Source organism: Lathamus discolor, chromosome 3, assembly GCF_037157495.1.
Source record: "Lathamus discolor isolate bLatDis1 chromosome 3, bLatDis1.hap1, whole genome shotgun sequence".
In the NCBI taxonomy this organism is placed as follows: Eukaryota; Metazoa; Chordata; class Aves; order Psittaciformes; family Psittacidae; genus Lathamus; species Lathamus discolor.
The window spans coordinates 112,626,928-112,643,935 of NC_088886.1; the positions used below are offsets into that span (position 1 = coordinate 112,626,928).

Sequence of the window (17,008 nt, forward strand, 5' to 3'; positions counted from 1 at the left end):
AACTGAACTCTGCTTCCCAAACTGTATCTATGTACAATTTAAAACCAGACCTAATATTAGACATACATTTTTTACTGCATCATTTTATAATCCCACTACAGATATGACTCCTATTCCTCTTATTTACACTTCAGCTTGGTCACACAAATGACAGTGCTTTTAAGCGTCTTTAATGCCTACTTGCAAAGAGACAGCAACCACCCCACAGATACTAGCTGGTACAAAAATTCTGGAACAGGGTAAGAGGAGGGAAGTGGAAGTATCAAGTTTTAGCAGTTTATTCATTTGTAAGTGTGGGCTTCAATCGTGGTTTTTCTCATCAGTGCTTCCAATTAAATCATTTAATTCTTGCAGCAGTCCAACACAATGTCTTATTATTTTAACAAATTCATATGGGGCAGAGAAATTATCAATAATTTGAGTTTTAGGCTGAATCACATTATTTTGTAAATCATTTCTTCAGCTTTAGTAGTTGTAAATGGGAGTAGGGAACAAAGCAAAGAACACTTCACATACAGTGACCTTTTGTCTTCTGTTAAACCTATTCTTGACTATTTTATGCAAAGCAGTTTCAAATGTTACATCAATGTTCATTGTCAGGCTTAGGCAGGTACCACATAATTAGACGGTGGATTACATTCAAGCATTACTGCCTCTGATTACGACTGAACAAAGCGAAAGCTGCAGATTTCACGTGCAAAAATGAAATCAGAAATGAAAATACCAAATCGAACTTCAGAAACCAGCTGTGTTTGACAGTGAACTGAGAAGTGAAGTGGCCTCAACACTTACATCCATTACAGATGCATTTTGTCAGGCTACACAGTAACTGCTCGACAGCTCAACAAATAGAAAAGATCTGATACTCAAATATCCATACTGGGTGATATTTTTAGTTCCTTTTTATGATTTTTTTGTCAGTCCCTTCAGTGCTTAGATAGCATGGGTAGCATATACAGACCATAGATACCCTACAGTCATCACTTCTGCCTCTACAGTCATCACTTCTGCCTCTACAGTAACGCTAATTTTTACTGACTCTGGAACAAAAGACACGGAAAACCCCAATAGTCAAGTATTTCCTTACATTTATTTTTTGGCTGATATTTAGTATCGTATGGTGCAAAGTTGATGCAGTCAGCCATGACTGATAAAATATGAATGAGACCTTCCATCATTGAAATCATCTGAGGAGGAAACAGAAGTCATAAGCAAAGCCCAAAAGAGCAATGGTGACAGAAGAAAACACGCTGACCATTCAGGAAAGCAATGCAAGCAGCTTTTAAATTTAAAAGTGGATAAAATCTGTCCACGCTATCAGCTAGACTCAGTAAGGTTACATTTTAAAGTACACACTTTTACACAAGCTGAAGATTGAGTCTTCCTACGCTACACAAATAAGACATACGCATGCAGACAATCTAAAGAAGCAAACTGGTGAACATTCAGCTGCAAAAAAGTGCTAGATTTAAGAAGGTGCACCAGAAGTATTACAGTTGAAGGCATCACGAATCCAGCAAAACACATCACCAGATGTCAGTGTGCACTTCAGTTACTGGACTTGAAAACAAAACCTGATTTTCAGAGAAGTCACTGCAGGAGTAACAATGACACTGTCACTAGCATTCAGGAAGCACAAATGCTTGTGGTACATGGAAAAAGATGGGTCAAGGGTATTTTTCTTCTTCAATCCATCACAAATTCTTCTAAATAATACAAAATTTGCTTTTAAAAAGAACATTGATAGTTTGGCCCAAAGAAAGTTTAGTTTCAATATAACTTACATACTGAAGCTTTAAGGTGTTTAAATTGAGCTTGCTTAATTATTAATTCGTGAAAACTGAGGCTTGTATTTGGGATACAGCACCATCCAAAGTAAGTTAGAATGCTGTAATCCTGCAAATTCCAGGATTCAAATTCCATTTCTCTTTCTCAACTGTTTCTCTGATTTGTTCTTTTCACAGTATTCTTTTCAAAAGACGGTCAACTTGGAAGCACAAAGGATTTTGTGCTGCAAAGCTTATGTTCACTGGCACCTACAGGCACTTTATCTCCCCACATGATGTGGGCTTGCAAACAAGCAAGAAGATAATGTAAAGGCTCCATTTTTAAAAGCTTTTTCCTTGATAACGCTTCAGAAGTAAAGTCTTTAAATTTTAGCGTACAAAGTTGGTGGTACCAGGAATATGGCAAGCTCTGCCCTCTGAATGCTCAGTGCTACTGTACCCTCCTTCCTAATCAAAGTGCCTCGCTTTATGGCATTTGTTAATTCAGCCTGAAGTCACTTTATAAATACACACATTTCAACTGGACAAATAATATTTATCATGATGATATTCAGTAACCATTTCTACTTAAATAGTTAGAATACAAATCCAAAGACTGCTTAATTTCTCTTTTAGTATTTATGTTTTATCATTATTTTTACTCTTTTGTATCAATTTCAACTCCTGTTAATAACACAGAATTTTGTTACAGCTTTATCATAATCCCACCTAAACCACTTTCAGTTATAGAAAGCGTTACATTAGAGTTTACAATAGGTTATTTTATATAACTGCTAAAGTATTTAGATAGTTCAATATCACTGGTTTATACTCACTACTGGAGTTTCACCTTCTAGCCCAGATACTATTTTGGCACAAAGTTCTTCACAGCATAGGTTTTCTTCGGCTGTTGCAACTAAAGCAGCACAGCGAGCAAATGCTCTATACAGGTCTGACCAAGTGCACAACAAGGATTTCATAGTTGGCTTTAACAGAAAGAAAAAGTTTATAAATATCAATGTCTGTGCAAAGAGAAAAAAAACTTGCTTTAAGCTTTCTTCTTCCATCAAAACTGATGTAACTCAAGAAATCCAACCCTGGAGCAGTGGTCCAATGTATACAGATATTGGTTACAAACTCTACTGTGAGACTATCAGGTAGTACCTCAGATATCTTTTAAAACCACATTGCTACTAATCAACATTATGCATTCACTGTTACCTGTGGAAATCCCTGAGTGGGGAAGATCTGTGATACTGGTAACAACAATGCACAGTAAACAGCACTGAAGTTGTGCTCCAGTGCATCCCCCTGGTTTACTTCGTTAGTCTGCAAAGAGGAAACGATTTTCTAATTAGCGAAAACTTAATGACAAATAAGGCTGTTTTAAATGTGTTTGCTTTGTACATAAGATCTGTGCAAGCTCAACTGCCAGTGACATTTTGAAATCAGCTAGTCTCACTTCTTTCAAGAGCTGAAGCTGATCCTACTGTTTAAAGAGATAAAAAGTATTGCTTCTAAATTCCAAAACAGCTTCATTCCAAGACTAAAATATCAGCTAGAAAATGTCTTGTATGTTTTTTGTTTCAGTTGCAGTAAATGATGACAGCAACTTATTTAAAGCACCTAAGACTTTCTTCATAAAATCTAAGTTTTTTAGGTCTAGTGACTAAGTGAGGGCTGGAGTTCAACAACTCTCATATTTCAGTTACTTCTAGTAAGTAATCTGCAGGCCTGTTGAATATTAGTTTATATGGCTTTCAGTGAGGCTTCCAGTCAAGAAATCTAAGAGACACTCTTCCAATTACATCCTAAACGTCACAGCTTTGTATTTGTTCCATTTTCATCTAAAGCAAACAAGCCTCTTAATGTTTAGAAGTTAAAAGGCCCTGGAAGACAGGCTTCTGACCTTTGTAGCAGCAAAAGCATTTCAAGGAGTGAAGGCTTGAAGCACACATTTCTCATCTTAAAAAAGGAGAACCTTCCCAGCATTACACTGGACTTTGTACTGAAGAGTGATCAGTCTTTAAACCACTTTAAACCACCACTACTGGCCTTCATCCTACCTTGCTGCAAATGTTTGCACTCCAGTTAGGGATGTTTTAAAAAAAATGCTGCTTATTTAATGTTACTATCACTTCAAGACATGCAATTCCTAAAAATACATTAAGATAGAAGACAGGCACAGTTTTCCTGAGGGTTTTTTGGGGGGTGGGGAAGAGAACAAAAAGCCACTATACCCGATTAATCCAGTCAGTTAGTGGATTAACAACAATACTCCACATTCTCCAAAGATGCTCCTTATTTTCCACTTGCTTTGCACTCTGATTAATAATGGAGATCACAGATTCACTGAAAGCCAGGGGAGATGTAGGCCCAGACAAAACATAACCCACAAGTGTTTCCAGAATTACAAAGAATCTAGGGAAGGAAGTTAAATAGGTAAAGTAGTTTTTTTTAGCTGAAGTTAGGAAAAACTTCTACAAGCTCTATTGGAAGCTCATTATACTCAACCACCACCACATACCTTTCATCTGTCACGCAGCATTTCAAGAGGTTGTTATGGAAAGGCAGCTGAATTAAGAACAAAGCTGGTGTTCCCTTGTAAAAGAAATTTAAGAGGTCAAAACAACATATACATCAAAATGGAACAATTGCCTCACACATGCATCTATATATTACATTTAACTCTAAGCGAGAAACCTACAATTACTGAAAGCTGTCAAAAACTGTCAATTCTAACACTTCAAAATAACACTTCTGCTAGGTCCTGGTGCTTTGGCAGAATACAAATTACACTATCACTGAAACAGAAGACTTTTCTGTTTCAAAGACTGCGGGTTTTAGAGTATTGGGCCATTCCTGCTTTGAAACGACAGGCACCATGGTAAGGCAGATGCACATAATGCTATCAGTGTGTGTGTGATGATGCCTGGAACAAGATGGAGCAACCTGAGATTTGCATATTTCGAGGATTCAGCAAGACAGCCTATGGACAAGTGCTCCCAAAATCTATTACAAGTATTATACGGTTGCTGATGTTCAAGTATTTATTTAAATGCAGTTAATACCCACCAGTTAAAGTTTCAAACCCTTAATGAAATTCTGACTTGTATCTAAGTCAGAAAAAGCCTCCAAATGCAAATAAAACACTTGTGAGGGGGAAAAGCCTAAAAAGCTTTATTACCACTGCTGCAAAATAAACAAGTTGCCTTCCTTCTACTGGTGGACGTAGTAAGAGAAGAGCTCATCATCATCCAATTTTAAGTCTCTAAACAACCTTTTAGATATTTAATAAACCTAAGTGGAAGCATGCTCCTTCTTAGCCTGCCCCACTCCAAACACACACATAAAAGTGTCACTTCAGCCTCTTCTCACAGGTTACTTTTCATTTTGGTAATTTTTCTAACTTGTTGACATCTGCTCCTCCCTTCCTACACAGTGAACAGAACACACAGCAGCCCTCCCCTTAGGGCTCATTAGGACCAAAGTAGGACAGAGTAGTTCTGCCTGCTAATGAGTACCCTTACTTTTCCTGCAGTAGACCATGGCAAATGCTTTAGCCCACCATGACTTCTGAAATTGTTCTGAAATAATGCTGTCTAGCATGACATTCTCTGCTTTGCTTCTGTGCAGGTAAATTCTTCCTGAGGAGTAACATGTTCTGCCTTTAAGCACTTCACTCTGTTGACTTCAGAATATTGCCCCAAAATGTCAGTGTTCAGTATATAAGTCATACTACACTGTTCGACTACGCAGTCTCCTTGTGAAGTATCTGCAACCTGTATTTTAAATCATGACACGACTGTGAGCAATCCCCTTTTGATACTACAGTATTTCCAGCATATCCATTTTCAGTTACAGACAGTTAAATTTAGTCATCTGAAATGAGGGCTGGATAAAGTATGCATTCTGGAACATGGAATGTGATTTCCTGAAAGATTTGGATCTCAAGATTTAGGAACTGCTCTGTAAATTGTGCAAATATGACATCCTAATACCTTTCAGCAGGTATAAAGACCAGAGTTTTGGAATGAAGTGTGACTTACATTTAAAAGATCCATATCAGCAATCTGATAAGCTGGTGATCCCAGTACTTTTGGAGGCAACTCCTTAACAGTAATATCAATGAGGGACTAAGCAGGGGAAAAGAAAAAAAAAGAGATGTATGTAAATATGTTTTTACTGAGGCCTTGAATACTTTAAATAACACAAAGAATTGAAGTAACACCACAAATTAAAACAAAATTGTAACAACTGCTTTCCTTCAGTGAAAATAAAAAGAATATAGCCATCATTTCAGTAACTGTCCTTTCAAAAAACGGACAAACCCACCCAACTTACCAGTATTTTCTGCACAGGAAGAGAATTTGAATTAACAGTGTTTTTTAAGGCCTGGAGCAACATAGTCAGTATTTCCGACCCTTGCTTTTCTTTCTTATTTCCTAGAATAAAGCGTATTTAGAGTTACAGCAGACCAAAACAATGGCCGCTTTGACAATCACAACTTTAAGTACCGTAAGATCAAAAATATTCTGTATTTATAAACATATAACAAATACTTGATAGATTCAGATATCAAATCTCACTCTGAAGAACAGCGTAACTGAAACCTCAAGCTTTAAATAAAAATAAAGCCCCCAAGTTTTATTAGTAAAGTGTCAACACCTACATATCATTAACAACCTTAACACTGACTGCTAAAAAAAGTTGTGAAATTTTGCATCCATCCAAGCAGTGCACTTCGTTTCTTTTATGCTTTTCAGTTAGATTTTTCAATATAAGGGATTTCATTATTAAGAATACTCTGGACTTTCAAAGCCTTCACAGAGTAATGAACACATTTTTAAATTAGGGAACAACTTCTATACATCTTAAAGACATCACAGTATGAAAATTTACTTAAACAGGTAGCGACAGTCACATAACAAAGACTTTATGCTCATTTCAGTAATGTACTGAATGTCTCCATTTGTCAACACCAAGGTCCTGAGGAGGGGTTTGGTTGTTTTTTGGAACTGGAAAGATTTCTTCAGCAAGAAAAGCAGTTCAAGTGCTTTAATGCCTTCCTTACTGTTACATGCAACACACGTGCAGTCATACACTCTGCTGCCTTCCCTAATAATCCTCACTGGAATAGATCACTATGATTTTGTATTTGTCACATAAAGATGTAAGCACCACAAAAAGTATCAGCTGTTGCTTCAGAAAGGACTGATGATGATACCTACAACCAAGCTTTACTAGCAATGAAGCAAACACTACTTAAGGTCTAATCTTAAAGAACAACTCTTAACTGGTCAGCAGTGACAAAAAAGTACACTTTTTACCTGATTCAATAGCTGTTTTCACGTATCCATTTATGTCCTTCCATATAACATTCAGCATACAATCTACAAGATAACATAGTATTTTTATTCAGTTTGTAATAAAAACATTGAACAATGCTGCACTTAAAATACAGTGTTAAAACAGCGGACTTTAACATAACCCAAAACTGATGCAAGCTTTCAAAGCAAGTCTGAGCAGTTTTATTTAATGTAACATCAAAGCATTACAGCAAGTGGTTATTTCTCCTTGTGTTTCCCTCACCCACTTTATTTTCCAGAAAATAAAGAGAATTTTGCCACTAAATTCTTACCAGGAACTTCTTTTCCAATTGCAATAAAACCATCCTGAACTGCGCTGACAAATGTGCTGGCATGCTTACAAAAAAAAGAAGGGCTACCAATCAGCGGATACTGGAGAGGCTCTAGGAGAAAAAAAGAACCACATTCCATAACTATTTTATTTTGCAGTCTACTGGTAAAACAAGCCTTAAAAACAATCAAGGATCTGTGTTCGCTTACAGCATTTAACATAAACCGAACTTCTAGTATTAAAGATGACAATTGACAGTTTTAAATGTTTAAAGCATTTCATTCTAGTAGATATCTTTAAATGCAGCAAAACTGGCAGTTTCAGATCATGTGAAAGCACTTCAAAAAGAAATGTAACTCATATACCTAAACTAAGCACAAGTTTGTTTTGCTTGGCAAAGTCTAAAACTTCTGGTCCCATCAGGAAGTGAAGCAGCATTTCAACTCCTAAAAGCTGAATGGAAGGAATCACCACCAGTCCTGCTGTGCTAGAGTTCAAGTTCATCCTTGGTGTGGCTGGACTTGCAAACGGGTACGGACCTATACGGGTGAAGGAAAATAACAATGTCTTGTGTTTCACCTGCAATCAAGTGAAAGGAAAGATCCAGTAGACCAAAAGCCCAAATGAACATGAAAAGAAGAAATCAGAGAATAGCACTGGCTAAAAGGGACCTCTAAAAGCCAGCCAGAAACCTAGCGTGAGCTCCAGTAAGAAGTAAGGCTTAACATCAGTCATAACCATGCACTTTGGAAGTATGAACATCTTCCAAGATTGCACAGTCCTAGACGCCAAACTTCATTTTGGTGACACAAGTCTCCACAGAAGCTGTGGTTGCAGAGCAAGACACAAGCTATGCTATACACGAGTTACATAGTCACTCCACTGCTATGAAAGAGCAGAAACTTTTACACTGAACCCAAGTCTAACAGGTCTGGTTATGACCTCAGTTACAATCTCACAGAACTAAGATGAGCTTTTTTTTTTCTTTTTGTTAAGAAAGGGAATAAATGAAGAGCTACACATCCAGGACACTTCCATAACATAACTGAGGCTTCAGTGTATAGAATATGTGTAGACTGCTACGTCAGTCTATACAAGCTGTGAATTCTGAGTTTTCCATACAGAGAGGAAAAGAGGCCATTCCTTATCTCGGGCATTAAGATGTAAAGCTCAAGTAGATGTGATTTCACATGTCTTTCAAACCCAAACTACTGATGCACTGTGATTATATTGTGTACTGGGTTACTAATCGGGCAGAAACTAAAAATACTACAGAAATGATAATGGCATCGATAAACAGCACATGAATACATGAAAAGCTACATTTCAAACCAAAGCTCCTTTGCAAAAAAACGTAATTCAGGACATGAAAACTGGTCCTCAACATGATTTGATTAGCACAATTTTATAAACTTGAAATACTGACTACAGCAGCCTAATTTTAACCAATATAAATCATTACCACTGAGCTCTCCAACAAGCATACAGAAAAAATTACTGTTTCACTGCAAATGAAAAAGCATAAAGGTGTTAACTAGAGCAGACTGCTTTTAGCACCTGGAACAGAGTTGGAAGCAGGTTTGTATTTTAATACCTGATTTCTGTACAGGGGTTGCAGACACTAAACTCTGGTTGCCTGGTACACGTGAGGAAGCTCCTTGCAATGCAGGAGAAGAATCCAGACTTAAAGTACTTTGGATTAATGGTACACAAACCTGCAAAGACATCAAGCCTCCTCAGTGAAAACAGGTATGACACATACAAGCCGTAAGCCACGAAGAACCATAAGTTTCAAGTATCACACGGACATTACTGCTGCTCACAGCATCAGTGTTCCAGACTTTCTGGGCACTTATAATAACATTTTAAAGATGCTGTATAACATATGCATAGTGATACATGAATTAGAAATGGCTAGATGAAACAAAAACTCATGCTAGAAAGATCTGACTGTACCATAACTAAAAAGGTAAGATTGTTTTTTCTTTACTTCCTTCCTTGAAGTTTAACTTACTGATATTCAGAAACCTAATAAAAACATTACGTATATTCCAGCAATAATGTGAGTAGCAATGAAACACAATGAAACACCTGCATCATTTTTATTTCTATATGCATTTTTCTAAATGTTTTGTGGTATTTTCAGCATGTTTTCCTGTGGCAGACTTTCCAAAGCATATACTTGCCCAGTGAAAGGACAAAGCAGTCCTATTTACTAGTATTCTGCACTCACTGGAGATTTTCCCCCAGATGCTCACACAACATTCAGATACGTCTCAAATCTTTTGGGGCTTTAAAAAGATTTTACATATAGTCCAAGCGCTTGTGCTACACAAAACACACCAATTCAAAGGTCAGATTTGGTTCCTTAAGAGTTTTATTTTAATAATAAACTAGAGAAGGAGAAAGCAGGCACAGAGTAAGTTATGGTAACAAAGAGGGGATGTAACTTCACACCTTCCACACAGGCTGATCAATCTGTGACTATTTTCAGTTTATTACCTGTTCAAAGTTGGCAGGCAGCTGAGGTCCCAGCCTCATGAGTAAATACCACCAGACCTCCAACTTTGTCAGGGCCAAAGCCTCTGTTCTCACATGGATCGAGCTCAGTGGCTGCATTAGCAATTTCAGCCTTTTAGCACTGCACAATATATCTTGAAGAGCAAGAAAAAACATACTTTTAAGCAACATAAATAATTAAACCACAGAACAAGAGGAAAACGTTTTAAACCATTAACTTTTTTCCTAAAATATTTTAGCTTAAAATTCAATTAATGGCAATTTATAAAACTAAAATAATAGTAAATTCACCAACCTTTCAGGCTATTTTACTGCTCTGTTATCTAGAACAATCCTGGAGATAGCAAGTCTCCGATACCGAGACTGAAATGAAATCTACTGCATACCAACATAAACAGAACGAAATTCGCTCATGCTTGCTATGTCACAGTCCTGTCTAACACAGTAAAAGAAAAACCAGCCTTACTGGAACAAGCATAATGAACGCCAGTTGTGCCATAGATTTTTATCTTCTGATAGAATCAAGTCCTTTGTTAAATAATTAATGGGAAACAATCATTAAAATAAATGAACGGATAAACAAATTTAAATTACAATTTTGGTTAAATTCATCTGAACTAAGAAATGTCCACATTAAGCTTTTTCAGGACATGCGGTAAGGAGAAACAATCAAAAAATAAATACTGTGTGTTTTTAAAGACTTGTTCAGGTCTCAGTTACACTTTTAGAGGAACTTTGTTTAACGCCTGTAGAATCCTGAAGCATTGTTCTTCTCCAATTAACCCACATAGTCCAAAGTAAGATCTACAGAATGTTTTATTCTCTATTTTTGCTGGTTGGACCAATTAACGAATTACAAAAGGAATGTTTGTTAATTTTATTCTATTCATTTCTCATAGCAGAAAAAATGAGAACTACTGATCAAACTGCCCTTTTTCCTTAGAACAGCAAAAATCCAACTTGAATTTAACTTAGGCATATACACACAGTATATACCACTATGTGTGTGTGTGTGTATATATGTATATGTATATTTACACCACTATGTATACACCACCCATATACTATGTGTATATCCAGTGGTACGTGCCATGGTATCAACCACTATAGACAGAATATTTTCTTCCAGTTATGTAAAGTGACTGCAGTCAGAACGATTCAGGTTAACTTTTTCAATCTACCTGGATTGAGAGCAAAATTATCTATTAGACTCTTCCATGCAATGAAGGCTATTTTCTTTACCACTGGTGAGCCACTACGAAATCCAAGCTCCTCCAATTGCAGCAATGAGTTGATAAAACTGCCGCTACGATGCAGAGTCTGAAGATAAAGATGTTCAGAATTAAGATACTGTGTTGTCAAAAATTCCCTCCCTAATGACTCATGATTGTAGAACTTACTGCTTTTCTGCTTACCTTTCCAAGTAATCTGACAAACAGCGGCCATAATTTTAAAACGTATGTCTCATTTTTTGTAGAAAACAGTTTATGAAGTTCTGAAATCAATTTCTGCAGACAGAAAGAAACATAATTTCTATAAGAAATTTATTCAATTATCTGAAAAAAATTCATACTCGTACCAACTTCTGGAAACCCAACCAACCTGGAACAACGCTCTTGCTAAATCACTATTTAATTCTGTACCACATAGCATTTGCTGGTAAATCAGTCAAATGTTGCTACTATCTGATTACCTTCTCAGCTGAAGTGTATAGCTGGTTTTAATTATTCTTACAGTGGCAAAATCAAAATCCATTTCCTCAAATACTTATAGTCTCTCTAAGCCTAAACACACTGTGACCCTAAAACCCACCTGGCTTTTGGGTTTTTTTGTAAACATACTTAACTTCCACAGTGAATAAGGTAAAGTAAATAAGGCTACAGTTCTGAAAGTGAAGGGGAATATGAAAAGCTTCATCAAAAAGACCAAATGCACTGTCATTAAATAGGGTTGGGAATCTTCTAATGGACATGGAAAATGCTGATGTACTTGGTGCCTTTTCTTGCCTTCATCTTTATTCAGGCCTCCAGTGTCTGTCTCTATTACCTTTTAATAAAATTTAAAACACTCCAAGCAATCAACCAACAACCCTAATGACTACTGCTGTTGCCCCTGGAAAAAAAGCAGAGCATTCCTACTTACTGTGGTCATGAGGTGCTCAGTGACAGCTGCCACCTCCTGCTGTTTCTGGAGGAGCAATGGCATGCCCATCTCCAGGGCAGTGGCACCTCGTAACTGTACCTTATGAGCTGAATGGACAACCAGGGGAATGATCAGTTTTGCCCACCTCACAGCCTCTTCTCCCATCTGGGCTGGAGTTTGCTCCATTAAGCTAGATCCAAAAAAACAAATATGGGTATTACAAATCTCCAACAGATATATCGCTCAGACATGCAAAGATAATCTTGGTATCATCAATAAATGCTCTAACTCAACATACAATTTACAGCAAACCATGCTAAACAGTTCTATTTTTTTTTTATTTTTCTAAGCAATTGTATTTTGACAGCTCACTTAAAACTGCAAAGCTGAACTGTTATTTCAGATAAACTTCTCTAAAAGCAGAACAGACTGACATATTCTATCACAGCTTTTTAGGCAAACAAGCTGAATTGAAAGCCTGAAAGGAACATACTATCCTTTCCTTATCAGTGACCAAGCACTAAGCTTGCGTATTAACCATCCCTTGTATGTTCTTAGCAGTACAGAGCAGCTCCCACAGGCCATGCATGCTGAAAACAATACATACTTGCTTTGGAAAATCAACTGAAATCCTGCAGCAGCACAGGTTTGCACAGACTCAATGTATATTAGCCTAGTCAAATGTTCAGTTTTTATCCTTCTATTATGGAGCTGCTGGAGCACAGTCTGACAGACGTTTACACATATGCCAGCAAGGCTTTCAGAAACAGGAGGACCCAGCTTATATTCAAACCAGCCTGTAGTAACCACCTTGTCTCCAGAAGTCATTACATTTTGCCAAGTGTCCTCTCTTTGGCACAGGTATGTCAAATCCCCATCACTACAGCTGTACTAAGGAAAACTGCTGCCTTTTGGGTAATTTTATTAAAGCCAGAGGACAAGCAGTTCTTAAAAAAACAGTGTATCTGTCACCAGCCTAACCTGTGAACAAAAGCACTGTCCTGCCACTGCTGCCAACCAGCCTGAGACCCAGTAGCTGTTTATTTTCAGATAGAACTACATATTTTTAATGACCACATATAGTCATGTATATATACAGTAATTAAACCATTTAATAAGACATGTAATTTTCCAGAAACAATTGTCTACTGCATCTCAGGTTTGCAAAAGAGGTACTGGTGTACAATCAGTCAGATGCAAGAAGTTGCTAAATACTGTGCAAAATAAAATATTCCAATTCTCTGCTGCAGAAAACCAACGTATTAGAGATAAAGTGAGCAAATGAACAAATAATTACTGCTTTAACTATTTTACTATAAAATGGATTTGCAGTTCAAACTCGATGCAAAATAAATAACAGTAAAGATATAAGCTCAAGCTATGTACTAAATAATTAATATGAAGTAAAGAAAAAATTGATTATTCTAGCGCTGCTGACCAAAATAATGCACTCTTGGTGTTGGTCCTAAAATGTCACCTATGGAATTTAAACAGCAATCTCAACAATGTTATGAGAAACACTGCAGTAAAATTTGTAAAGCACCAACGAGACATTTTAAAATAAGAACCCATCTAATGAGAATCTTATTAGGTTATGAAAACGAAAGCTAAAATGTAAGAACATGACTAGTGAAGCACACATGAGACTCTGGACAGAATTGTTAACAAGCCATTAAAAATTAAAACAACGCAAGTTTATCTGAATACCAACTACTTTCTGCATCAGAATCAACTGTCATATTATCATTAATGGAATATTCTGCAAATGAAGCTGTTCAGAAGAACCACTGGCAAAAGAACAAAAACAGTAGCTCATGCAGCTTCACCCTGTTGAACTGACAGTAACACAGCCAGAAGTTAAACTCCACACAGCCGCTTGTTCATTCTCCCACGCCCAGTGGGATGGGGGAAATAGGGGGAAAAAAAAACCCACCGTAAAATTCACAGGTTGAGATAAAGACAGTTTAACAGCACAGAAAAGGAAGCGAAAATAATAGTCATGATGATAAAAGAACTGGCATATAGAGAACAAGTGATGTTCAATGCAATTGCTCACCACCTGCTGACGCCCAGCCTGTCCCTGAGCACCAGCCCCCACCCAGCTTTTCCCCCAGTTTGTATAGTGAGCAGGATGCCTATACTATAGGATATCCCCTTGGCCAGTTGGGGTCAGCTGCCCCAGCTGTGTCCCCTTCCGACTTCTTGTGCACTCCTGTCCTGATTTTGGCTAGGAGAGAGTTAACTTATTTCCTAGCAGCTGGTGCAGTGATGTGTTTTGGCTTTGGTTTGAAAATAATGCTGATAACACACCGATGTTTTAGTTGTTGCTAAGTAGCACCTATCCTGATCAAGGACTTTTCAGTCTTTCATGCTCTGCCAGGAAGCTGGGGCGCAAGAAGCCAGGAGGGAGCAAAGAATAGCTGACTCCAACTAGACAAAGGAGTATTTGATACCATAGACCATCATGCTGGGTATACAAACTGGGGAGGGGTGGTGGTGCATGAAGTTGGTCAGGGGGAGCTGATCACTGCTTGGGAACAGGCTGGGCATTGGTCAGTGAGTAATTGCTTTGTGCATCACTTGTTTTTCTTGGGGTTTTTCCTCTCTCTCCCCTTCTCATTACTATAATATTTTATTTATTTCAATTACTGTCCTTAGCTCAAACCACAGGCTTTACTTCCCCCCCCCCCCCCCCCCGTACCACTGAGGGAGAGCAAGAGAGCAGCTTCATAGTGCTTGATATCAGGGGTTACTCCCCAACAATCCTTTTTGACACCATTCACAATAACAAGTTTTGATTGGAATGTACTATTTCAAATGCACAGCTTTTATTATTGTTTAGCTATTAATTGATATGCACCAGTGCTGGTCTTGGGTCTTGCTTGCCTCACTGTATATGACAGTCTAGTGGTTGTTAGTGGCTGCTTTTTACTTCACTATACTGATGATCATCTGACTGTTGTGCCTTGGAATGTTTTGGTAACAACAGCGGCAATGCACCTGGGCTGGCAGATGGCCAGGGCATCACTGCTGTTTCTGTGATGTACTGGATAGGCTGGAACTCCAGTGTGAACTTGAGTCAAAGGGACTGCGACCTGTGGACAAGTCCAGAGGGGAGCAGGACATCTCAAAGCATCTTCAGCAGGTATACTTCTGAAGGGGCTGTGGCCCAAGGGTAAGCCCATGCTGCAGCAGGTACACCTTGGAGCATCAGTGGCTTGTGCACAAAGTTTTGCTGCTGAAGCACCTCAGTGTATGGCCACAGATAAGGCCACAGCAGAGCAGGTACACTTCTGGAAGGACTGCAGTCATGGGTGAGGCCATGGTGGAGCAGGGTCACTCCTGAAGAGATGGTTGCTGTGGGTAAGGCCACACTGGAGCAGGTGTATCTCTGAAAGCATTGTGGCCCACGGAGAAAGCCACTAGAGGCTGGTGCACCTGAAAGCAACTATGCTGTGATTAAGTCTATGCCACAACAGGTATATCTCTGGAGAGACTATGGCTCATAGATCAGGCTCCACTTGGAGCAGGTACACCCCTAAGGGACTGCAGTTTGTGGATAAGTCCAAGTCAGAGCAGGGATAAAGGGAGGAATCCATTGCAAAGTTAAACCCAATTGTTTGGCCAAAAGGGACCAGAGGTTGAGACTGCAATGGAAATACCTTTACACTGTTGTAACCTGGGGCTTCAGTTGCATGTTACAGGAATTACTATAGCAGGAACCCCTCTTTGCTAGCCAGGGGAAGAGCAAGAGGAGGAGTTCGCTGCAGTGTTAAACCCTATAACCTGGCACAGAGGGACCAGGGCTGGAAACTGTAATGGAAATACCTTTAAATTGTTATAATCCATGATCTGAGTTGCATGTTACAGGAATTACTACAGCCTGATCCAACGGAGGACAAGCCTTACAAGAAGCAGTACTTACACAGAGATAAGGCCTTTTTGCTTCTCACAACACCCCACCAGCAAGTAGGTTGGGGGTACACAATGAGCTGGGACAGGGTGGATGGGGACACAGCCTGGACAGCTGACCTCGACCAACCCAAGGGATATTTTAGACCAGATGATGTCAATGCCAGCATGTAAAGCTGAGGGAAGGAGAAAGGACAGGCTTTTTGAGTAATGCCATTTGTTTTCCCAAGTCACCATTACACACAATGTAGCCCTGATCTCCTGGAGATGGCCGAGCACCTGCCTGACCATGGGAAGGGGCCAGTGAATTCCTTGGTTTGTTTATGTGCATGTGCAGCTTTTTCTTTTCTTACTAAGCTGTCTTTGTCTCAACCTAGGAGTGTTCTTTCACCCTTCTGGTTCTCTCCCACATCCCACTGGGGGAGTGAGCACATGGCTGTGTTGCTGGCTGGGGTTAAAACATGACCTCCCCCCTCTTCCCAGCCTCCTTGCTGGTGGTGTGGCACAAGAAGCTGAAAAGTCCTCAACTTAGTGTAAACACTGCTTAGCAACACCTAAAACATCCGTGTTATCAATATTATTCTCATCCTAAATCCAAAACACAGCACTGTACCAGCTACTGAGAAGAAAATTAACTCTAGCCCAGCCAAAAGCAGGACAACACTGTAGGAAGAATCTTAAACATATCGAGCAATTGCAAGAGTACTTAAAACAACTGCCTTTAGCATACTTGTGCCACTAAGATTTTGTACTGATAGCTTGCAAAAAAACCCTAGGTATCTATTTTAATAATAATATTGCAGTGCACATACCGTATAACAACATTAAGTGCTTCATATTCAACCACCATAGATTGTACATCTCCCTTAGTAAGTATCGTTTCCAGGGTAGAAATAATACTGGACACCTGGGGAAATAAGAACATTAGAGTCAGCACCTGAATACTGAATAGGATTTCCATGAGGAGCTGGAATTACGAAATTTCATTTCCCAGGACTGTGACCTGTGTCTGGATTATGCTAGGTCTA

The 17,008-nt window shown here is 38.6% G+C and overlaps 1 protein-coding gene across 2 annotated transcripts in view; it reads right to left on the minus strand.

Annotated features, from left to right (window-relative positions):
* The window catches only part of RIF1 (replication timing regulatory factor 1), a 35,377-nt gene that overhangs the window by 14,150 nt on the left and 4,219 nt on the right, over window positions 1–17,008 (minus strand). For both annotated transcript variants that reach the window (XM_065671222.1, XM_065671221.1), the window contains exons 5-20: window positions 16,793–16,887; window positions 12,069–12,258; window positions 11,342–11,434; window positions 11,108–11,246; window positions 9,909–10,060; window positions 9,001–9,121; window positions 7,772–7,945; window positions 7,408–7,518; window positions 7,097–7,159; window positions 6,111–6,211; window positions 5,816–5,902; window positions 4,294–4,367; window positions 4,007–4,187; window positions 2,988–3,095; window positions 2,603–2,752; window positions 1,088–1,187 (exon numbers count right to left, since the gene is read on the minus strand). In XM_065671222.1, the coding sequence (XP_065527294.1) occupies window positions 1,088–1,187; window positions 2,603–2,752; window positions 2,988–3,095; window positions 4,007–4,187; window positions 4,294–4,367; window positions 5,816–5,902; window positions 6,111–6,211; window positions 7,097–7,159; window positions 7,408–7,518; window positions 7,772–7,945; window positions 9,001–9,121; window positions 9,909–10,060; window positions 11,108–11,246; window positions 11,342–11,434; window positions 12,069–12,258; window positions 16,793–16,887 (1,939 nt within the window). The remainder of the gene's footprint in view (window positions 1–1,087; window positions 1,188–2,602; window positions 2,753–2,987; window positions 3,096–4,006; window positions 4,188–4,293; window positions 4,368–5,815; window positions 5,903–6,110; window positions 6,212–7,096; window positions 7,160–7,407; window positions 7,519–7,771; window positions 7,946–9,000; window positions 9,122–9,908; window positions 10,061–11,107; window positions 11,247–11,341; window positions 11,435–12,068; window positions 12,259–16,792; window positions 16,888–17,008) is intronic.